The following is a 25,072-nucleotide window of genomic DNA, read 5'->3' as shown; positions in this document are numbered from 1 at the left end:
CCTATATTGGCAGCTTTCAAAGCTGCTAATAAAAATTAAATACAAAATCAAATGCATTAGGAAACAATCAAAAATAATAGCAGAAGCAGCAGCGGGGGTGGGGGACAATAACTGCAGAATGTCAAAAGTTCAGTCCAACCATAATTCAAGGGGACTTTATCTGAGGAAGAGGTCTAGGACTTTGTGGACACCTCTAGTACTATTGGAAACCTAAGGAACCTGCTGTAACATTAGAAGCCTGAGTTACAACTGCACCAGTTTTCCTGGAAAACTTACAGCATGCCTGGACCCCTGCACTTTTGTTGCTGTTTAATCATTTAGTCGTGTCCGACTCTTCGTGACCCCATGGACCAGAGCACGCCAAGCACTCCTGTCTTCTCTTCTCATGAGGTGGCCAAAGTATTGGAGCCTCAGCTTCATGATCTGTCCTTCCAGTGAGCGCTCAGGGCTGGTTTCCTTCAGAATGGAGAGGTTTGATCTTGCAGTCCATGGGACTCTCAAGAGTCTCCTCCAGCACCATAATTCAAAAGCATCAATTCTTCAGCGATCAGCCTTCTTTATGGTCCAGCTCTCACTTCCATACATCACTACTGGGAAAACCATAGCTTTAACTATACGGACCTTTGTTGGCAAGGTGATGTCTCTGCTTTTTAAGATGCTGTTGCCAAAAAAGCCTGAAGCCAGCAAAGGAGGGCTCATCTAGCAACCATCAAGAGGAGGGGGCTGGTAGGGAAGGACCTGGTGTGCTTTGGAACGCAGCAGATAACCATAAATGGAGAGGAGATGACTGAAAGAATTAAAAAAAACCCCACCCAGTCTCTCACGGGCTTTTCTGCCTAGGAAAATGGCTCTGATTTCCTCTACAGAACTAATGATGGATGCAAAATGTAGCCAGTGGAATAAACAAGGAAGATAGCTCTCCAAAAGAAAAATATATTTACACAGTGCTGAAAGTCCAGGAGAAGAAGAAGAGGAGGAGGAGGAGGAGGAGGAGGAGGAGGAGTTTGGATTTGATACCCCGCTTTATCACTACCCGAAGGAGTCTCAAAGCGGCTAATCTTCTCCTTTCCCTTCCTCCCCCACAACAAACACTCTGTGCGGTGAGTGGGGCTGAGAGACTTCAAAGAAATGTGACTAGCCCAAAGTCACCTACCAGCTGCATGTGGAGGAGCGGAGATTTGAACCTGGTTCCCCAGATTATGAGTCTATCACTCTTAACCACTACACCACACTGGAGCGACAAAGCAAGTAAGTACCCTGTAGAAAGAAGTTCCAAAGCCCTGGTGCAATGGCCTGGTCATATGTAAGTTGTCCAACCCCAGATGTCGTGAGTGTTGGTTTTGTATTTGGTCAACAGGAAAAAATAGTATATAGGTATTATACAAAGGAGAATTCCTGGATGCCTAGATCCAGGTTTGGGGCTAGTACTCTTTGGTGAGACAGCCCCAGCAGAGATTTAAAATCACAAAATAAGCAGCAAAGTAAAGTGTAGACTTTTAAAATATCCCCTAATTTGCTTCAAAAGTTCCCACTTACTGTAGCACAGAAAGAGACTACATGTTTGGTAAGTTAAAAACGGTTTACTTACAAACATTTCAAATGTCCAATTCATGTGCTTTTACATACAGCAGTAAGAAAACTCAAGCAGTAAAACTCAGGATCCAAATGGTAAATGTATCTGAATTGTTTGTATAGAAACACAGAGATGGCTTGCTTAAGCCATGTGGTCTGAGCTGGGAGGGTTCATGTGGTAGAATGTAAAAACAAAGGCTTGGTAACCCTTCCTCCCAAGGTGAGGAGGAGTGACCTAGCTAAGCCTGGTAGCACAACTTACTCTATGGTCTTAACCCCTTCATGCATTAATTGGACTTAAGCATATTGGTTACATGAGACTGGTTACCCCACAGTGAGTGGAACGAGGGCATGACACAGAGCAGGACTCTGCAGAAAGCCTGAAAGAGTTGAATAGGTTTCAAGCACTACTTGTTCTGGTGGATCGGCTGACCTTCTGAGTAGCTGTTTCCACTGATTCAATAGAAATAAAAGCAAGAAAGTACGTGGGACAACAACTGGAATGCGAGTGGTGGAAAACACAAAATGAATCTAAAAGTGCTTCCAGGTGAGGCTTTAAATGTGCAAATCACCATGTCTCCTTCACAAAATTTTAAGCAGGCTCAACACAAAGTCATGCTAAATTAAAACTTATCCTGGATTTTTCCATGACATTTCCTTTTATTGCAGAAAATCTGTTAAGGAGGTAAAGAGTGGGATCTTTCTGCAGGCGAGGATAGGTAAGATAGGTGGTTGAGTTATAGTGGGAAGAGTTGTCACTGAGGAAGACTGATATTTGTAAAGATACATTTATTTTCTGTATCTCTCACCTTCAATATCTGATTGTAGAACCAGATATTGTAGAATCCTTTCCCCTTTCCCCTTTCTGCTGCCTTTAAGCCTTGTCTAAATATTTTGCTTGCTCTTCACAAACTATGTATATGAATGCATTAGATGTGATGCTTCTGGCTCTCCGCATTAGCAGCCGCTTCACTGATTGCTTCCTGAAGTTGTTATTGCAGTAAAGTTAAGAATTTAATTGGGAGATTAAACATTGGCATTTGCTTCTTGTTTTTTAAGTGACTGAATTTTGCATAAACCCAATGCAATACAGTACTGAAGTACTCAATATAATAAAAATAAGTACACTCAGGCTGTGTATACCCTCCCGTTTACTCTGCACCCAGTGCGCTCCAAATTAAAAGGCAGCCACAAACATGGAAGGAAAAGACTAAAGTTTCTCTTCATATACAGATTCAAGGATGTGTGGGTGTAGACTACTCCAGTATAATTTTAATGGGGATGGGAGGGGAGGGGATAAACAGCTAAATAATGCTCAAATGTGGACCAGTGTTTACTTATAAAGAAGGCTGTCTGAGGTAAAATAAAAATGGGGTAGATGAAGTAAAATGACAACACAAGGCCAAGCCCTCCAGATTGCAGCTGCAAGTGGCAAGGAACAAGGCCAAAGGGTATATTTTCTTCTTCTGAAACTGGTCTACACGAGAATTAGATATTTTATATACAGGAACAACCAACCAGTGCATGAAAATAGATACAGAGGCTTGATTAGTTGCTAACAGATCTACAGAGAGAAAAATTAAATCAGTTCTAAATGCAGAGACTATGGGGCAATATAAGAAATGGCCCAATGCCCAGATAAGGCAGAGCAGTGTTCAAGCAGTGCCATCCCATGGAGTTTTTCTGACTTGCCTTCTTGTACCTGGACCACAAAGCAACCAATGAACGTCTGCTGTGACTTATTTGCAAAACACTCCCTCCTTTTTCCTATTGGTAGGGTTCAAGTTCTACACTTTTCTCTTTATTATACCCACTTTATAATACATCCAAAGCAATAAATAGTGAAGACAAGCAATCATGACTTTGCCACCTTTTGCATTGTTTAAACTCTTACAGCCTTTTCAAATTCTCTAAAAAGTAGTGTGAATATGGAATACTGTAGATGGGCTCACACATGTGCCGTTTCCAACGTAGATCCAGAAGTAGTGAAGGAGCTGTTTCTTTATGGAAAGTGGCAACTCTAAAAGTAAACAGATGAACTGGAGGCACTGTTTATAAATCTGGGGCCCTTGCTTCAAACACAGATAGGACAAAAACAAAAAACAAAAACAAAACCCTGGAATTTAGCTAAACTGAAGTCAATCACATGCTTCATGGTTTTGATCCTAGACCACTTGAATATCTGAAAGAATCTGAACAGTAGTGATATGCCAGCATATATGCACTACAGTGTATGGTCTATTGCAGAGATGGGGAACCCTTGGCTTTGCTGAACTAGAGTTCCCATCCTCCCTCTCCATTGGTCATGCTGGGTTGGAGCTATTCAAGCAGGTTCCAACAACATCTAGAGAGCCACAAATTCACCACACCAGATCTATTGCATTCTGCCAGTGCTCAGTTAAATCGATAACAAGCCTAATGCCATCCAGAAGTAATTCAGAGACAGGATTGCTCTGTACATCTCCTATGGATTCATACCAGGCATTACTTTACAAATGAATTAAGCGGTAAACTTCTGTCTACAAAATCACCATGACTGTTTGAAGCATCTGTCCTCTTTCTAAAGCTATGAGATTTGATTGGCTCTCAGCTTGAAACCTACAGCAATGATTGTTACCAACTTAATTATATGGCCTGCTATTAAGTATTTTACTTTTTAATGTCCTCATCTAAGCAATTCATTAGCTACCTTTCCAAATGGATAAATCACCCAGAAGTGAATAAAAGATTACCAAGCTGCCCAGGCTGCGTGCTCATTCAGGATTTCCAAGAGGAAATTTGTAAAATAAAATTGGGTCCAACACATGGTTCCCCTTATATTAATATATTTCAGCATTTCATTTCCTTGCTTAGCAGCAAAGGTACATAACACTTCCCACTAAACAACCAAATTAGAGAATAAATTTTATTTACTGAGGAGACTTGTTAGTAAAGTGATATACAAAACTGGTATTTTTACCGTGATATTTTAAATTTTAAAATATGTATTTGGGGGGGAAATACTCCATGACATAGTAATAGAAGGGGAGGAATCCTCTCCCCTTAGGTTTTGAGACCAAAAGGAGTGCATTACCAGCCTGTTCTGCACTGGGACATCCACCATTTGCATGGCGTTGCAGTCCTGGTGTCAGCACCCAGCAAACTCAGGCAGCTCCTGGGCACCCCAGCAGGGCCCAACAGAGCGGTCACCTGGCCTGGGCCCATGCCCTAGCATTGTTGCTAGTGACCACCACTACTTGGGCCACCTGGCAGCACAGTCCCTGGTCCTTGGGGCACTGCAGCTTCTACCACATGCTGCGGAAGGGCTCACCCAGTGTAATGGGATGGCAGTCACTGGGCTTCATCTCCCACAATGCAATGCCCAGAATTTGGATGCTGAGCGCGGCATTGCTGTGGATGAAACATAGCTGGCTCTTGGCACTGATTTGACTTACGCAGCCACTCAGCTCCCATTCCATTATAGCTTACATGCCAATGAGCAAGGCCAGGTCACATGCAGGGTCCAGTTATTCTAGGGAGCCCATCCACAGCACTATGCTGTGCCCACTCAAGCCTGGTGCTGCTGGCCTTGCAGTGTTGGCTGCAGGACATAAACGTGACCTCCTAAATATAAAGGTAAAGATAAAGGGACCCCTGACCATTAGGTCCAGTTGTGGACGACTCTGGGGTTGCGGCACTCATCTTGCTTTATTGGCTGAGGGAGCTGGCACGGAAAAGCCGTTTACCTTCCCGCTGGAGTGGTATCTATTTATCTACTTGCACTTTGTTGTGCTTTCAAACTGCTAGGTTGGCAGGAGCAGGGACCGAGCAACGGGAGCTCACCCCGTCACAGGGATTCGAACCTTCTGATTGGCAAGCCCTAGGCTCTGTGGTTTAACCCACAGTGCCACCCACTTCCCAAATATAAGGGCCACCTAAATCATGTACTAGGGGTGTTGGGTGTCACTCTACAGGTTTCATACTGTTTTCTGCATGAAAGCATACAGTAGTGTCCATCCTAGCATTGCATCTAATACAGCCTCTGATATGAGTGTATGGATTGACCCTGCCACCCTGGGTCAGTGTTTCTGTGCCTATATCATGCTGGGTAGAGCATGAGACTCTTATTCTCAGAGTTGTGGGTCAGACAAAAGGGGGTAATACTAGATAACCCTTATGGTCACTCCCAACTCTACAATTCTATGATTCTGTGATTCCTGCCCATTCACTCAAGTGCTTCTGGATCCAGTCCCATTTTGCTTTTGCCCTAGACTTTATTCCACCCTGGACTGCTGGATCCTGTGAAGTCTTACCTCCCTGGCTCTCTAGGACTCTTTATGTCCCAGCTCGCCCCGGACAGGGTACTCCCTTTTCTCAATATTGTTCCATTTGGGAACTGCACAGTGCAAAGTAAGATATATGCTTTCTAAAATGCCTTAGAAGCATGTCACCAGTCCCACTCAATATAATAGCACTGACAAAATGTATACATGGGAAGAGGGGGAGATCAAAACATCAGCATCAAGAAAGCAACAAAATGTATGCTAATCTCAAATTTTGTCACACTTAATAAACTGGGCCTAATGAAATACTAAGGCTCCCAGATTCACAGCTGTGCTGAATTATGCATCAATGTTAATTGATTACAACATTATTATGTGGCCTCGGGCATTTTATTCCAGAAATATGCCGCTCATGGAAATGTTAACTTGTGCCACTTTTTTGACTTCAATCGTAACAGGAATTGCCAGAACTGGGTAAATAGCAGGCTAAATGGAAACACAAGTTTTATCCGCCCCCAAAATGAAAAATGAAATGGTATGGATGTTGCAGCCGTATTTTAAAATGCAACGGGCACGATCAAGTTCCAGTTTATTCCCACCACATAATTATCTCTGCAGTGCTGTGCACAAGTCAGTTTCCTGCACCCAACCTCCCGTCACGCTGCTGACAGCACTCTCATCCACGATGGCAACAGGCCTGATCTGGGCTGCCTTGGTGCACCAGTCTGGGGACCTGGTGTAGTAAAATGGTATTTAGGCCAGCCCCCAATCCTGCGCTGGCCAGAGCAAGTGGTGAAAACAGCACAGCCCACACTGCTCCATCCAACTCTGCTGCTGCCAATTAGAAGTTTGGATTGACTCCAGAACTGGTGTGGATTAGTACTAATCATACTAGAAGTGAAATACTGCTTATTAGCAACTGAAGCAACAGTAGGTTTCTGGTGCAGTATCGCTCTGTTGCATATCCCTTGATATGAATGTAGAGCACATTTCAGCTGTGAGTGTGCTTAAGAAGCAGCTGGGAAATAGCTACGCCCCTGAATTATCACACATAAAGCCATTCTTCATTAAATCTAATTATTATTTATTTTGTAAAAATTTATATGCCACTTGATTGTAAAACAAAACAAAACCCTCAAAGCGGTTTAAAAACCACAGGAACTGAACAGACCAGCTATTATTGATCAAAGTCTACAATGTGCATGCGAAGCAGCACAGTTGGACTGCTGAGTTTTTGTTTACGTCGAAAACTGCACTGGATGGCTGGAAGTAAATACTACTGAGAAATACATCTTTCTCCCATGCAAATATGCTTAGGATCGTATCTTAATTTGGCTTTAACCCAGATTCATTGATGTTAATGGGTTCTGGAATATGTTCTATCTGTAATCTTACGCTCACTTCCTTAATTATCACTGAACAAAGTGGGGATCACTGAGTAAACATGCATAGAACTGGGTTGTAATCCTCTTCAAATGATTCATTAGATTCATCTTAATGCTTGCTGATAACTTGTAGTTGTCAAAAAAACAATTTCATTTTTTGTACCCAACCTTTTATTCAGAATCTCATAATAATTTTTTTTAACATTTAAGCAAAATGTTCTCTGACCATCCCTTCATGCATATAGAAAACATTTAAAAGCTTGTTCTGCCTCTTTAGATTTTGGCCATCTTAAAAAATTATATAGAACAACCTAGTCTTTTGTAATGCAAATTCCCATGGCTCAAAATAAATATTCAGTTCCTAATGTACTCAAGGAGAAATGCAGTGAACAGTAACTTTTTGCAAGGGTTAATCCATTAGGAAAATGGATGTCAGATAAATTGAAAATATGGCATATAGCCAAGAATTATCAGTAAATGTTGAGAATTAATTTCTTTGTGAGTAGTCATCATTAATATCACCCATATCAAATGCAATGCCAAACACAAGAGATTTCTCTGTTCTCACTGTTCCTGATGAAATTCCTGCTGACTTAATTTGTGAATAAATGCAAGATATTCTACATTTTTGTTTTATTTAATATTCTTACTGTACAACCCTATACATGCCTACTCAGATGGTAAAACCCACTGAGTTTAATTCCAGGTAAGTAGGTAGAGGATTGCTGCCTTGGGACCAAAAGCAATCCTACCAGAACTTAAATCACTCTGGCAAATTTATCTTAATCCAGTAACAGCCATAACTAATGAACCAGCTGTAGATGGAAATTGGCACTTTGAGCCACCAAGGCCCCTCAAGCCTCCAATGATGGATCTAGGAGAGGCTTCCTCAACCTCGGCCTTCCAGATGTTTTGAGACTATGATTCTCATCATCCCTGACCACTGGTCCTGCTAGCTAGGGATCATGGGAGTTGTAGGCCAAAAATATCTGGAGGGCCAAAATTGAGGAAACCTGATCTAGGAGCACCTCCAAGCCATACAACTTCTCCTTCAAGGGCAGTGTGATCCAGTCCAGAAAAGGTCATCTTCCTACTTCCTGAATGCAGGAACCACCCATCAACAGTGCCTCCATCTTGTCAGGATTTAATTTGCGTATGTTTTCTTCTCCAATCTTAAACTAATTACTAGGAGATAAGCTTCACTTAAATCAATACTATGACTTTCCTTCTAGCCTTTTGTTAGGTTGATTGTGATTCTAACTACGCTTGTTTGGAAATAAAGCCCACCGTTACTCCAAACATAGTGATTTCCCAGAAAGGTGAAGATGATAAATCTTACTTCAAGTCCCTTAGGTTCTACAAGCATGAGGGCACTCTTACAGAGATGACCTAACATCTGCCCATCTGGGGAGACCATGACTACATCTCTCATCTCTCTGCAATCTTGCAGACTCCAGTGAGTCATAGTGGGACTACTCCTTCTGTGAAGAATTTGTAACCCTAGTCAAAGTAGACCAAGACTGATTTATTAAAGCCATTGCTTACATTCGGAATTCTTTTTAAAGTGTAAATAATGAGATGCAAATATACAGAACATTAAAATATATAAAGCCTTTGCCTCTCCAGATGACATTGAACTACTGCTTCCATCACCATCAAGTTCCACCCTCTATTGTGTGTGCAGGGCGGTCCCAATCCTTACCTGGTCAACTCCCCTGGCAACGCCTCCCCAGGTGGGATTGGTTAATTGTCTGATGTTAGGCGGGACCTTCCAGGTATCCAGTTTGGGAAGGCGAAGCTGAGCTGCATTGCCGGGAATATCATGTAGGATGGGGGGCGGGCTGCACGTGACCACACAAACAGCTCCCCCCATTTGATGTGGGGAGCGGTCATTATTGCATTATTATGGAATAATGATATCTCCCATATATTAATAATTCATTAATTAAATTACTATAATGCCCTTCACCCGAGGATCAAAAGGCAGTTTACCATATAAAAACACAAAAATACGGAACGTGGTAACAAACAAAAACAATACCCCTCACCACCACCCCCCGTTTAAAAGGCCATTGTTTAATTAGCCAAAGGCCTGGGTGAAGAGGAATGTTTTCACCTGGTGTCTAAAGATATATAACGAAGGGGCAATGTGAGCTTCCCTGGGAAGTGCATTCCACAAACAGGGAGCCACCACAGAAACAGCCTGTTGTCATGTTGCCACCTTCCAGATGCCTCATGGAGGAGGCACAGAAAGAAGGGCTTCAGATGGTTCATGTGAGGAGAGGCAGTTCAGTCTGTGACATTTCTGTTGCATGTTGGACCCTAAAACCATAAATACCAACTGCAAAGTAGGAGAGCATTATAATAATCTTTAATCTATATAGTCTTTATCAGTTATTTTTTTTCTGGGGGTACGCATACCTCTAAGCAAATTGTGACTCTAAGTTTGGACTCATTCAGGGGGCAGTATTTCAATAGGAGTAGGAAAATTACAGTGCCCCTAAACATTTTTTTTAAAGAAAAAGAAAAGCACTGGTCTTTATATAAGCTTCATTGTTTTATTTATTAAATGTATTTCTTACCAAGACTTCCGGGTTGGCGCCATCGCCGAATGGCGGACTCCCTCCGAACTCCGGAGGGAGCCTGCTCGGCAGGGGCTGGGTCCTACCGCACCGGCGATGCGGGGACCCTTAAAAACCACGGCCACGGAGGCCGTGGACATGGAGACTCGGCTGGCACCGCTAGCGCCCTCCCGACTCGTGAAGGAGCCTTTTTAAAGGCTACGGATCGGGTGCCGGGGAGAAGCGTGGTGCTTTGAGGCCACCGCTATCCCTGCCGAGCGAAGCCGCATGCCATCTGGCGGAGAGCGCTGACTTCTTCCATTGAGAATTCGGATTTTAACAACAACCCGTGAGTAATTTGGAAACCGGGTTTAAAAGGAGAGGAAAAAAAAAAGAAATTTTTTTCGGATTTGGCACGAGCGGGGGGGGGGATCCAAAAAGGAAGTCAGTCCCCCCCCCTACTGTAAACCTTCCAAAACAAGGACTGGGAAACCAAGGTCCAAAAAGAATTGGATTGCTGATAAAAACTAAGAATTCCACAATGGGAAACTACAAGAACTGTGCTGGAGGAAGAATGGAGGGAGAAGGAAAACGTAAACCCCCCCCCCGGGAACCGGGGTGATTGAGGAGAGAGCCTGGCGAAAAGCGAAGGAGATTTTGACAGCTGTCAAAGTAGCTGTCAAAGTCGGAAATTCGAAGAGGATTTTAGTACGAGGACTTTGCTGGTTAATTTTGTTACAATTTGTTACAATCTGTTAAAACTTGGATACAAAATGGCGAAAACATGGATAACAATCGGACTTTTGGATTAGAGAAAACAAAGTTACAACAACCCCCCTAGAGGAGTTTCGGGACATTACAAAGAAGGTCGTAAGTGGAAAAATACCATCGGAATTTTACAGGACCGGTTATCTTCTGGGAAAGCTGCAAAACGGAAACAATATTGTGTCTACAGGGTGTTCAGCTAAAGGAGACAATAGAATTTTCTATTGAAGAAAGGAAGGGACTGAACGCAAGTTTTTGTTCCTGAATAACAATAACCCCTGCAGACTTACTAAATTTCTGAATTAGAACGTTTTAGCAGCGGAACAAGAGGAAACTGGACTATAACTTGGAAAGAACAATAGGGGGAGTCTTATTAAAAGATTTGAAGTTAAATGGTTTTAAAATAATTTTAAAAATAATTATAAAAAGAAAAAGCCAACAAGGAGATGGGGGAAAAATGTGACTTATGGATTTTAAGAATTCCAGGCAGACAACAAGGATCAGGGGGAAACTAAACCGGGGACGGGGGGGGGGGGAGAAATAGAATCCAAAGGCTTGTCAACTATTTTCTGGATTGGCTTTTTTGTTTATCTATTATATTCTTTTCTTATCTCTTATTTTCTTATATTTCTATTGTGTGGGGTGTCTTTATCATCAAAAAAAGGGAAATTGTGGAACGGAAAGGGGGCGGGCCCTGTGGAGAGAATTTTTGTTTTCTATTAAGTGTATTGATGAGGATTCTATAAATTTAAATCTAAATTTGACTAATGGTTTAAACAAACTAAGTCTTAATTTGAATTGAGAGCTTGTAGAACCAACAATATGATAGGGGAATATGGTAGGGGTGGGGGAAGGAGGGAGTCCCGGAAAGTGGGTATATGAAAATAAGGCTTTGAATGTACTTTAACCTTTTCTTTCTGTATTTCTGAAAATCTTAATAAATATTATTATATAAAAAAAAAATAAATGTATTTCTTACCAAAAGGTCCCAGGACAGGTTACAAAACAGAAAAGAACAATGTCATAAGAATCTCTCTATTAAATTTGGGGGAGGACAGGAAGTATCTTGCCTAAGACCACAGATTCATAGCTGAGCTAAGAATTGAACTGTGGGATCCCAAGTCATGACTCGTTCTCTTAACCTCGAAATACGAGAAGGATAATTTAAACTAGCTATTGTTGTCATTCTTTTTTCTCGTTGAATAAAAGTATCGGTTACCACAACAGGAATATTGAAAATTGGCCTCTAATTCATAGCATTCCTGCACTTTCATTTAAGCCCCTTCATCTTTTGCCACCCCGCAACCCTGCACTCAAATCTATTTGAGTTAACAATCTAATTAGAGCTATAATTCACTTCTGCATAAAACAATGGCAAATGTGTTGGATTGCACATTTTCTCATAACATGATGTTTTCATTAAGTGGGTTGTTCACATATTGTTAAGCAATTTAAATAATTAACTTCCTATAATAGAAGAACACAGTTACAGTGACTAGTTAGGTTATTTCATTTTAACAATATATCAAAGTCTAAGTTTTCAATATGCATGCCTTAAAAAAAAAAATAACAACAGCCCAAGGGGCTGATCCTGCTTCCTAATTTGTTGAGGCAAAGGCTCAGAGGATCAGGCATAAAGGGGTTTCACTGCCAGCCAGAATACTATAGAAAAGTAAGGATACAATGGAATGGGATTGTGGAGGTGATACTTACTACAACAACAACAAATGTTTATTCGGCTATTACGCCCATCATGAAGCACAACACAACAAAACAAATCAAATACAACAGCGGACTCATACAAACCACAAGTAGTATAACACAGTTCACAACTCCCAAGGACGGATATTAGCCATTCATAAAAAGTTTAAGATTAAGATTAAAAAAATTTTGGCACTACACTAAAAACAATATCTGATGTCATTATAGAAAATTCTTGTGACTATCAATAATCAGCTAACATTCCGTTCCGTCTCTTGTGCGAGAGGAGGAGGTGATACTTACTAGGAATAGCAGCAACAGCAGTTCTAGAGACAGAAGGAGCCAGGTGTACTGGGCCTTTTCCTGATACCCTGTTGGAAAAGGTCTGTAGTTGGTGGAACAGCTCATGCTTGGCATGCAGAAGGATGCTGGCATCTCCAGATAGGATTGGGAGAGATCCCATCGGAAACCCTGGGAAGCTGTTGCTAGTCAGCAATACTGGTCTAGGTGGACCAATGGTTTTACTTTGTTTAAGGCAGCTTCAAACATTCCTATTACCTGTAAATGGTAGTGGTAATACTGATGTAAAAAGGTAAAAGGACCCCTGACCATTAGGTACAGTCGTGGCCGACTCTGAGGTTGCGGCGCTCATCTTGCTTTATTGGCCAAGGGAGCTGGCGTACAGCTTCCGGGTCATGTGGCCAGCATGACTAAGCTGCTTCTGGTGAACCAGAGCAGCTCACGGAAACGCCATTTACCTTCCCGTCAGAGCGGTACCTATTTATCTACTTGCACTTTGACGTGCTTTCAAACTGCTAGGTTGGCAGGAGCAGGGACCAAGCAACGGGAGCTCACCCCGTTGTGGGGATTCGAACCACCAACCTTCTGATCGACAAGTCCTAGGCTCTGTGGTTTAACCCACAGCGCCACCCGCATCCCTAAGGACAGCTAAACTATCACAGTACATAGATGCCCAAACATCATTGTAGAGAGTTGCCTCTACACTGGTCTCCCCACACAATCTTGCATTTGAGTAAAAAAAACAAAGTTTGACAAGGATTTTGCAGGAATTTAAGTTCTGTGGTTTGGACCTGGAAAGGCATGAGCAGAACTGTGCTCACAGAATGGGACTTTTGTACATTGTACTGGCACCTCACCACTTATGGAGTTTTGCAAGATGACAGAGACCCTTCGTTTCAGAAGAATCATTGGTCTTTAAAGCATTGCTTTAGCTGTTATTCAGCTCCTGATTTTATTGATAATGTTTAATGCTGCTGTGCTAAGCTGTTACGTATTTTGCTCCTAGGTTGTGCTTTATCTTGCTGGTTATTTTTTACACAGTAGCATTTTGTTACATAATGGTTTATTGTTTTGTTTTATTATTGATACTTCAGGAAATCAGTGTATTTATTATCTTTAAAAAAGATTTAAATAAATTGTAGTTTACTCACCCTATCCCAGGAATCTGAAAAAGGGGAAACTGTGTCTCCAAGCTTTTGTCCTTGGACCTGATACTATCTACAGCTTAAAAAGCAGTATCAATGGGGTCATTTCTTCTTATGGATCGCTCCTGCTATTAATTATTTCAAGGACTCATACTGAAATAATTTGATATTGTTGGTAAGCTGCCTTTGCTTGAATAATTTTTTTTAAACAAAACTGAACATTTCAGAAGTAACAAGATCACTCACTTGAATAGAAAAACTTCTTGATTATTCCAGAGGCTTGGTGAAAAGTCGTACTCCATCACTTTATAATTTGCTGCTCCATCATATGCAACCTTCTAAAATGAAATATATTACAACATAGGAAACCATCTTAGAGCAACAAATTCAGGATGAAATATGGCTGGCAATTTGGGCTAATTCTACTCCCTGATGTCTGTGTGTTTTAAAGTGATGCATTTCGGTTATCTTACACCAGAACATAAAACAGAAGATTATGACATACAGAAAGTGGAAACAGTGTGCCACCAATGGAGTCATACACCCAAGTCACTATTTTAATATTTCACTGGCTTAACCATGTGGATGTAGTAGACTGGGATTTAGGTTGTATGATAAAGCATTTATATGCACATACATAAATATGAAAAATGGGCAATTTGCATTTCCTCAATTCTTTTCTCTCCACCTAAACATGATCACGTGTTGTTGCACTAATTACTGGAGATTGTCAGCTAAACATAAGTTTTCAGTCCAAGTGACAATTGTCATCTAAATTGTTCTGGTTTCAGGTTACTGATGTCAGGCTGAAATTATATATATAGATATATATAGCACATTTAGTCTCAAATCTTCCATTATTGGGCAAGGTGACTGAGTGAGTGGTTGCTGAACAACTCCAGGCACGCCTGGAAGAAGCGGACCATTTGGATCCCTTCCAGTCGGGATTCAGGCCTCATCATGGGACTGAAACTGCCTTGGTCGCACTGGTCAATGATCTCCGGCAGGCTAGGGACAAAGGTGAGAGCTGTTTCCTAGTTCTGCTGGATCTCTCAGCGGCGTTTGTTACCATCGACCATAACATCCTTCTGGACCGTCTTGAGGGGCTGGGAGCTGGGGGCACTGTCATACAGTGGTTCCGCTCCTTTCTCCTGGGCTGTGTTCATAAAGTGGTGGTGGGGGATGAGTGTTCAGACCCCCTGGGCTCTCACCTGTGGGGTGCCTCAGGGTTCTGCCCTCTCCCCCATGCTTTTTAATATCTATATGAAGCCGCTGGGAGAGATCATCAGGGGGTTTGGGCTGGGTGTTCATCAGTATGTGGATGATACCCAGCTCTACCTCTCTTTCAAATCAGAACCAGTGAAGGTGGCGAAGGTCCTGTGTGAGTATCTGGAGGTGGTTGGAGGATGGATGGTGGCTAACAGATTGAGGTTGAATCCTGACAAGACAGAAGTACTGTTTTTGGGGGACAGGAGGTGGGCAGGTGTGAAGGATTCCCTAGTCCTGAATGGGGTAACTGTGCCCCTGAAGGACCAGGTGCGCAGCCTGGGAGTCATTTTGGACTCACAGCTGTCCATGGAGGCACAGGTCAAATCTGTATCCAGGGCAGCTGTTTACCAGCTCCATCTGGTACGTAGGCTGAGACCCTATCTGCCTGCAGATTGTCTCGCCAGAGTGGTACATGCTTTAGTTATCTCTCGTTTGGACTACTGCAATGCGCTCTATGTGGGGCTACCTTTGAAGGTGACCCGGAAACTACAACTAATTCAGAATGTGGCAGCTAGACTGGTGACTGGGAGCGGCCGCTGAAACCACATAACACCGATCTTAAAAGACCTACATTGGCTCCCAGTTGCAAACATGCGCTGGATTATGGAGAAAGCTAGAGAGTTCCAGAAAGACATCTACTTCTGCTTCATTGACTATGCAAAAGCCTTTGACTGTGTCGACCACGGCAAACTATGGCAAGTTCTTAAAGAAATGGGAGTGCCAGATCACCTCATCTGTCTCCTGAGAAATCTCTATGTGGGACAAGAAGCTACAGTTAGAACTGGATATGGAACAACTGATTGGTTCAAAATTGGGAAAGGAGTACGACAAGGCTGTATTTTGTCTCCCTGCTTATTTAACTTATATGCAGAATTCATCATGCGAAAGGCTGGGCTGGATGAATCCCTAGCCGGAATTAAGATTGCCGGAAGAAATATCAACAACCTCAGATATGCAGATGACACAACCTTGATGGCAGAAAGTGAGGAGGAATTGAAGAACCTTTTAATGAGGGTGAAAGAGGAGAGCGCAAAATATGGTCTGAAGCTCAACATCAAAAAAACGAAGATCATGGCCACTGGTCCCATCACCTCCTGGCAAATAGAAGGGGAAGAAATGGAGGTAGTGAGAGATTTTACTTTCTTGGGCTCAATGATCACTGCAGATGGTGACAGCAGCCACGAAATTAAAAGACGCCTGCTTCTTGGGAGAAGGGCAATGACAGGCCTAGACAGCATCTTGAGAAGTAGAGACATCACCTTGCCAACAAAGGTTCGTATAGTTAAAGCTATGGTTTTCCCAGTAGTGATGTATGGAAGTGAGAGCTGGACCATAAAGAAGGCTGATCGCCGAAGAATTGATGCTTTTGAATTATGGTGCTGGAGGAGACTCTTGAGAGTCCCATGGACTGCAAGAAGATCAAACCTCTCCATACTGAAGGAAATCAACCCTGAGTGCTCACTGGAAGGACAAATTGTGAAGCTGAGGCTCCAGTACTTTGGCCACCTCATGAGAAGAGAAGACTCCCTGGAGAAGACCCTGATGTTGGGAAAGATGGAGGGCACAAGGAGAAGGGGGCGACAGAGAACGAGATGGTTGGATAGTGTTTTCGAGGCTACCAGCATGAGTTTGACCAAACTGCGGGAGGCAGTAGAGGACAGAGGTGCCTGGCGTTCTCTGGTCCATGGGGTCACGAAGAGTCGGACACGACTAAACGACTAAACAACAACAAACATTTCTGGGCACAATTCAAAGTGTTGGTGCTGACCTTTAAAGCCCTAAATGGCATTGGTCCAGTATACCTGAAGGAGTGTTTCCACCCCCATCGTTCTACCTAGACACTGAGGTCCAGCGCTGAGGGCCTCCTGGCAGTTCCCTCGTTGCGAGAAGCCAAGTTACAGGGAACCAGGCAGAGGGCCTTCTCAGTAGTGGCACCCACTCTGTGCAACGCCCTCCCACCGCATGTCAAAGAGAACAACTGCCAGACTTTTAGAAGACATCTCAAGGCCGCCCTGTTAGGGAAGCTTTTAATGTTTGATGGACTATTTTGTTGGAAGCCGCCCAGAGTGGCTGGGGAAACCCAGTCAGATGGGCGGGGTACAAATAAATAATAATAATAATTTACAGTTCATCTGTCTTTCATCATAGAACTGAAGATTGCATGGACTTTCTTATTCTAGCACTGACCAAATCTAGATATATTTAGCTTTGGGTAGGTGGCTGCTTCATGTGTCTTTGGACCACACGAGTATAGTGGGACTTTTGAATTAAAAATCTTTAGGATTACACTTTTAGTTCCATAATGAACACATACTAATAAGAAAGAGTCAGTAATTGGTTTTAAAAGGCATTTCACCAAGAAATTGTAGAATTACAGAATGCCAAGTTGCCAACAGCAGCTGCTTAACATTCAAGGTGCACATTCACTTAAAAAGTCAGTTCATGTTTAAAAGTAATTACAATCATTTTTTATATATAGCTCTGGAGTACATTCAGAATAACAGCTATGACTTTCTTGCTCCCATGGGACCTTGCAATACCCTGACCAGAGTTCTGGACTGATTGTGTGTGCGGATAAAGCTAAAACAAGAAAGAGAGTGTTTATTAAGACAGAGATAGAACCTGGATATGGCAATTGATTGGTGCCTGAGAATGAATATAATGGATGACTATCATGACGAATGGGTGGACTGAAAGCAGCATTAAACTTTATTATTCTGGGGTAAATGCTTCCATGAGAAAATATCACAGCAAGTTAATGCTTTATATACCAAGAGATATACAGATAGACATGGAGACTGTGTATACACTTCCATGTACTCTACATTGTGCTCCTACTGTTGACTTGGGATGTGATGTAAACACATGAGCCACAATCTATACCTATCCTGTATTGAAACACTGCATTTTGACACATTTCCCCCCAAAAAACCAGCTTCTATCCAAGAGAAAAAGAACAATCTAGCTGTATTTTAAGCAGGCAATGTGCACACAGCCCATAACAAATATTGACCAGGGAAACTTTCTCTCAGCTACCAAAGTAGGAACATAGGAACCTGCTGGTGACTAACATTGGAGGTCCCTCCCCCAAACACTCACAACTACAACTTGATTTGGAGGAGAGAAAAACCATGTAGCATACAGAAGTGTTTTGGATAAATATGCCACACAATGGTACATTTTTGTTTTTCTGTGTGTGGCTGGGTTTTGCGGTTGGATGGCCACACTATGCCAAAATGTAGTTATCGAGCGTTTCTCCAATGCTTTATTTTGATGATTGTGGTATCATCGTTACCTTTTCGGTTTCTTTTTTAAACTGCATTTCATCTGAAAGAAATCCAGATGGTCTTTTGTCTGTCTTGACATTTAACAAAAAAACACATCCACTCGATTATGCCTCCAAGATACATTATGACTAATTTTTAGTGTAGACTCTGACCCCCTCCTTTGGGCATCTTGTTGGTTTTGCATCGCTTCCCCTTTCAGCAAAGGCCAAAATGTGCTAAAAGGGAGGCAGTTCGGGGAAAAGAGCGCGCGTGGCCCGAGGCGCACAAATCCTGCCGCGCTTTCTTATTCTCTGCAGATTCAGTGGGAACCTCTGATTTTGCTCGACGGCGGCAGCGGCGCTTCCACTAAAACCCGAGCCCCGTGGGCTCCGTCCTCGAGCAGGAGCGAGCCGCAATGAACTCCGCCGAGTTCAACACGGGTAGACTCGAGCTGAGACTAAAACTACTTCGAATGAAGTTTCACGGAACGAGGCTGGGCGTGGTGAAGGAAGCGTCCTTTTAAAGGTGGGGTGGGACGGAAGAAACAGAGAACTTTTCCCTTTTCGAGCGTTCACACGAGACCACGACGAGTGCCCACCGTGGGTGCCATTCGCCCCTCGAGCGTCGACTTCCCTCACGGCTGCGCGTGAGGAGAAAAAGAGGAGCGAAGCGGCGCCTCGCCTCCCCTTCCCCTCAGCCAGGGTGTGCCTCCTCCTTCTCGCTCGCCCGCCCGCCCGCCCCGGAGCGAGGCGCCCCTCTCCGGGAGACGCCTGCCGCCTTCCTGCCTCCCCCTCCTCACCGAGTCTCTTTGTGGGGCCCCAGGGAGAGGAGCCCAGCGCGCCGCCGCCGCCGCTCCTTCGCCCGCCCTTCCCCGCTCCCTCCCGCCATTGTGCAGCCGGCAACGCCAGCTCTCCCACCTGCTGGCGGCGGCGAGGCGAGCGACGCCCCCTCTCGCTTCCCATTCGCTCCCCATTCACCCTTCTGTGCGCGCGTATGTCCCCAGCTGAACCGGGGAGAGCCCCCTCCTCCTCCTCCTCCATCTCCGCCCCGCTCCGGAGCGTGCAGTGCCGCCACCTTGCCCTCCCTCCCTCGCTTCCTCCTCCTTTCCTCCTCCTCCTCGTCGTCGCGCGCTCCCCGAACTAAAAGGAGGCAGCTGTTCGGCCAGCGGCGCCTCCTTCTCGCTCCCGTTTCCAGCCCTCGGGAGCCGTCGCCGCTTTCCACCCCCCAGGCGTGCAGCTCGGGGAATAGGAAGAGGAGGCGCTGCTACTGCTGCCGCCGCCTCAGACTGCAATGTGCGCCCTGCTGCTGCTGCTGCTACTCCTGCCGCAGCCCCAGCCGCAGCCCTGAAGGAGCCATGCCGGGCTGGAAGAAGACCATCCCCGTGTGCCTGCAAGCCGAGCAGGAGAGAGGTGGGTGAGCGCCACCCAGGCGCCGCGGCCGGCAAGTGGGGTGGGCTGAGTGAGGCGAGACCCCGCTCTCCGTCGCGCGCCGACCCTTCCCCCTCCGCCCGCTCCCTCAGGTGCTGTCCGCCGAGCGCGGAGCCCTCCTTCGGCTCCGGGTGGCGGGAACGAGCTTGCCCCGCGAGCGGGGTGGAGGGGGGGAGTGTCTTGTCAGAAAGCGGCACCTGAGGGCGGGAGGGGCCGGCCCGTCTTCCTCCTCCTCCTCCTGGTCGTGCCGCGAGTGAACTTTTATTTGCCTGGCTGAGGGAAGAGGGGGTGGCTGGGCTTCCCCTTCCTTCAGGCAGACCCTCCATGGGGCCTTGGCTTCTGTTTGTTCCGCCGGTATCCTTGGGAAACGGAGAGACTTGGCGAAGTTTTTTGTTTTAGTTCCTGTTCTCTCTGGGGCTTCTTCCGTAGGGGAAAAGTGCCTCTGCAGGGACATTTTGGGTCCAGAGCAAGTGTGTGTGTGTGTGGTTTTTTTTTGGGGGGGGGAAGGAGAGCTCTGTAATGGATCTTTCCTCTGGTGGGCAACAGTAGTGGAGAATGCAAAGTCCGGGCATGTGCCCACAGTGTTGTTCTGGTGTTTTGCCTGAGGGGAGGGGTGGTGGCAGGGGCTGCGAAGCAAGGGACCCCTTCCCTTGCAAGCCACGCAGCATTGGGCCAGAGAAGTCAGCAGTCAGCATGGCAAGCCAGGGTCCAGCTGGAGGGAAAGGAGGGTGGGCCCTATGCCCTGTCTCCTTTTAGGATGAAGCTCCCTCCGTGGCACTTGGAGTGGTCAAGCTGCGCCAACTACGAACGTGGGGCTTTCTGAAAGAAGCAGTGCCCTCATTTAGAGTTGCCTGTTTCTGTTAGAGCGAATGCTTTTAGACATTTGCAGGTCTGTACAGCAGGCAAGGAAGGGATGGCTTTTATTTCAGATAGTCCAGATCCTAAGGGTTTCTCTGTTATGCAGATTTCATCAGAGAAAGCTGGTGAAGTAATACAGTAGTCTCTCCCCCCCCCCCCTTTAAGGGTGTTTCTACATGTATAGTGCAGCCTTCTGGTCCAGAGATATCCCTGATATAGGGGGAATTGTTGTCTTGTATTCATATTCCAGCACCAGACAAAACTCTTGCTTTCAGCTGCTCAGCCCCTCTGAACTTTTTCCTCATGTTGAGTGCTCACTGTTTTCATTAGACACTGTGGGGAAGCTTGCAGAGGCTGTTATTGTCATGCTTTGTATTTTATCCGTCTTAAAAAGCCGTTGTTAAGAAAGAAACGCACCAGATTTTGTCAGAAATGGTATTCTGCACACACTTTCTCTTGGGTATGTTTGCAAAGCGACCATTCATCTCCACTGGTGGCCATGGGGCTTTTAGATCCCAAGTCTAACCCTAATCAGTACCTGTGATTACCAGCTTACCAAGTGCTCAGAAGTAATTAGCTGATAGCACTCATCCTCAAGGTAAGTTAGAATTGCTGGAAGTCTGGAATTTGGAAAATACTCCTAATTTATACTTGTCCTGGTTGATGGTATCAGAAATACATTTGTGGTTCTTGAGACATGGAGTAGAGGAGGTGGAGCAACAACTTTATCGAATGTTTGAGAGCTGTGGAATCCAGATGAGACTGTCAATTTGCAGCAACCAAATAAACGGTTTTCCATGCCAATGTGGGTTTGTTTCGGGTACTGTTCAATATTGTTCCAACACAGTGGATTTGATGTTTCTGGTAACTTTTAAAATCCCTATAAATTCAGGCAGCAGTTTTGTAATGAATTCAGAAGTTGCGCTGTCACTTAACCCAGAAATTGTGTTTCTTATATTTGTGTGTATAATATTTGAGGGTGAGTGGTCTGATTTAGTTTGTTGTATGCTAGAATTTGCAGGCTTTCAAAATACATTACTGGGCAGAGTATAATGTACAGTTGCACACATTCTTCCATGGTAGAGCAGATATTTGGTTTGTAAGACTTGACTAATGATTTGGTAAAATGTATTGCACCACTGATTTCATTTTGTATGTGTGTGGGTGCAGATCACTTACAATTCATTTTGCACAAGAGTAGCTAACAAATATTAAATATGAAGCTTTCTGAACTGCTCTAAAAAAGATATGTTTAGCTCTGACTGAGGATAAAACATTCCTGGATGTACGTTAATCTTCATTGGTAAATGACAATAGTACTCAAGTACAGTACACAATTCTCATTAGTTTTTTACATTGTTAATTGAAATATAAGCATTCAAAGCAACACATGATTTAGATGTTTTCTCTTGTTACTGTTATAATAAACACCTTTGTAAAGCCAACATACACTTGAATAAACTTACATATTCTGGGGGGAAAGGTAGATAAATTCCTGTATTGTCACACAGAGAGCTAACCCCCCCCCCCAGCTAAGCTCTGCATAGCAAATATGGCAAAACCAGAGAATAATTTCTGTGCATCAAAATCAGAGTCAGGAATGTGCCTTTAGATTTATCTCTCTCTCCCTGTTTTTGTAGTGTGCAGTGAACAATTTCCTTTGGTCGTCTTTTCTGCTTTGATGTTTTTCTGCACCAGTAGAGATGTTGCCTTGTAAACAGTTCTCATGCTTGTTTGTTTAATTTGTATTTCTGTTCAGCTTATTTTCATAAGTTCAGCAAGCCCATTTTTACAAATTATTTATCGCTCTCTTATTTTCTTTTTCTGTGGTGTAAATAAAAAAGCACTTTGAATTTCTGAAGTAGAGTTCATTTTATATTGCTCTAGCTTAGCTAATCAATTTAGCAAGACTTCAGTGCTTTTTCAGATTCAATTATCTCTCTTTGCTTCAGATGCAAGGAAAATATTAAGCGATAAAAATAAATAATTGGTGTTGAATTAAGGTACAAAGATAAACATTTTAAACTCACTGGAAAAATGGCCAGTGTTGTAATGAAATGAAGGTGCATATTTAGTGTTTATTGTGGTGCTGACTTGGAAAGCAATTACAAGTATAGTTAAAATCTGATTCAAAGCCAGTTTGCTTATATCTCCCTCTGCTGTTAGTAGATAATATTTCTGTTCTGAAGTTCATTTATAGGAATCAGGGTAACATTTTTTTCTGTGCTTACTTTCAAAGAGTAAGTGTTCCCTGATTTGTGTGTTTATTTTGTGTATCGTAGATGTAAATAAATAAATATACTGGTGAACTGTAGAAAGGTTGGTATTTAACATATGGTGCACTTGTGAGATGCATGCCTTGAAAGAGGTGATTTTTCCATCTACAGTGGTACCTTGGGTTACATACGCTTCATGTTACATACGCTTCAGGTTACAGACTCTGCTAACCCAGAAATAATACCTCGGGTTAAGAACTTTGCTTCAGGATGAGAACAGAAATTGCGCGGCGGCGGCGCAGCAGTGGGAGGCCCCATTCGCTAAAGTGGTGCTTCAGGTTAAGAACAGTTTCAGGTTAAGTACGGACCTCTGGAATGAATTAAGTACTTAACCCAAGGTACCACTGTACTGGTACATCCACTTCAACAGCTCGATCAACTGGATGAAGGTGGCCAAATTGCATTTTCCTTCGAAACACACTAGAAAAGAACCCTAAATAATTCAACAGCCAACTTGAATTCCATTGGTTTTTCTCCTTAGTCACTTCTTTCATAAACTGCAACCTCTTATCTCTTTCTTTGCCTTGTAAAATTAACATGTGCTTCCATGCACTTACACCTCTCCTTTATGCACGCTATAAACCACAAAAAATGGAACACCCTTATAACTAAAGAAGTATAGGAGCTCAATTCAGCAGGAGAAAAACATTCTTGTCTCCGGTTTCAGTCTCCAACCTCATACCTGATTCCTGCTGCACCTACCAACGATGCATCCTATTTCTCATCTTTTGCCCTTTCAATCTGCGCTCCTAAACTCACGTAATAGGGAGTAACCCCTCATTTAACAGAATACGAGGACAGTGCGTAACCCAAGGTTCCACTGTATTGGTATGCAAGAATCAGCTAGTTTATTACTTATTATGTTTACAACCTCACCTTTCCTCCAGAGAGCTGGAGTGCATGGTTCTCCCCAACCTCCTTTTACCCTGAAAACAAGCCCATGAGGTAGGTTAGTGTGGTGTTTGCTCTCCTAGGGGACATCATGCTGGGTCATAAGGAAAGGGTTAAATGAGTGCGAAGTGATTGGTAAGTGGGAACCCAAGAGGAGGAGTTAGAGTTAGTGTTGTTAAGGTGTCAGTGGGGTGTTAGAGGAGAGAGAGGATACCCCTGTGGGTTGGGATAGTTTGATGTGAGAGATAGACAGCTGGGATAATTAGAAGTTATTAGGAAGGTTTGGGGGCGGTAAGAACCTAAGATTAAGAAACTGGCAAGAAAAATTATCTGAAACCATAAACTTGTTAAGGCTTATAAAATAAACTTGTTTATTTGGTTTAATGTTCACAACTGTCTGGACTCTGTGTGTACCCGAGAGAAATGGGTTGGTGGCAGTGGGGAAGCAATCACAACGGTGGCACAGGGATCAATAGACCGTCTAACGTCCAGGGACCCTGTGTGATCGTCACAGTTAGATTGAGAGACAGTGACTGGCCCAGGGAGTGCCAGCTTGGCCCAGCGACTGTGGGTGCCCAGGGCTGTGGCTGCCATGCAGTATGCATGGCCCTGGCACTGAAATTTGTGGGTGCCTGGCCCCTTCATGGGGAATTTTGTGGGTGCTCAGGCACCCATGGCCCCAGGGAGATGGCACCTATGAGGGTCACTCAATGCCATGAATATTGACTGCCCAGAAAGCTGCTTTTAACAGGGCAGGAGGAGTGCTGGTTTGAAAAATTGTTGACCCACCTAAATCATTTGGCGATGCTATCCCTTGTAAGAAACTTGTAGTAAGAACTATCTGTGCAGGCCAGGCAATTTCATCTATGTCAACATAGCTCCTCTTTTTCAGGAAATCTGTTAAAATGCATAGGAAGCAGCTTCGTAGTAGAAACTAACCGTGTGGCTGTTCTGCATATGAATTCCTGTACAGTGGTACCTCAGGTTACAAACGCTTCGGGTTACAAACGCTTCAGGTTACAGACTCCGCTAACCTGGAAGTAGTACCTTGGGTTAAGAACTTTACCTCAGGATGAGAACAGAAATCGCATGGCGGCAGTGGGAAGCCCCATTAGCTAAAGTGGTGCTTCAGGTTAAGAACAGTTTCAGATTAAGAACGGTCCTCCGGAACGAATTAAGTTCTTAACCCGAGGTACCACTGTATAAATGAATTGTCCATAGTGTTGCTGACTTCAGTGGGATCCCTCTCAAAGTAATGGTTAGGATAGAGATTTGCTAACCTTTTTGGGACCGTGGGCACATTTGCAGAGCAAAAATGTCATGGGCATCACACACACAATCCTGCAACCAAGCACACAATTGGCTGCAATAAAATGCACTTTTCAGGCTTAATA

The 25,072-nt window shown here is 43.8% G+C and overlaps 1 protein-coding gene across 8 annotated transcripts in view; it reads left to right on the top strand.

Annotated features, from left to right (window-relative positions):
- Positions 1-18,984: 18,984 nt before the first annotated feature.
- Positions 18,985-25,072, top strand: part of GRIP1 (glutamate receptor interacting protein 1) — a 328,693-nt gene continuing 322,605 nt past the window's right edge. For 3 of the 8 annotated variants that reach the window (XM_081927985.1, XM_081927998.1, XM_081927997.1), the window contains exon 1: positions 18,991-19,635. In XM_081927985.1, coding sequence (XP_081784111.1) covers positions 19,581-19,635 — 55 coding nt within the window. In that variant the 5' untranslated portion in view covers positions 18,991-19,580. Of the gene's footprint in view, positions 19,636-25,072 lie in introns of all 8 variants that reach the window. The other 5 variants (XM_081928002.1, XM_081927994.1, XM_081927999.1 and 2 more) reach the window with 4 other exon arrangements.

Source organism: Podarcis melisellensis, assembly GCF_964234715.1.
Source record: "Podarcis melisellensis genome assembly, chromosome: 10".
Lineage (NCBI taxonomy): Eukaryota > Metazoa > Chordata > Lepidosauria > Squamata > Lacertidae > Podarcis > Podarcis melisellensis.
Note: the sequence above shows the minus strand (reverse complement) of the source record. Positions and strands in the feature narration are given on the sequence as shown.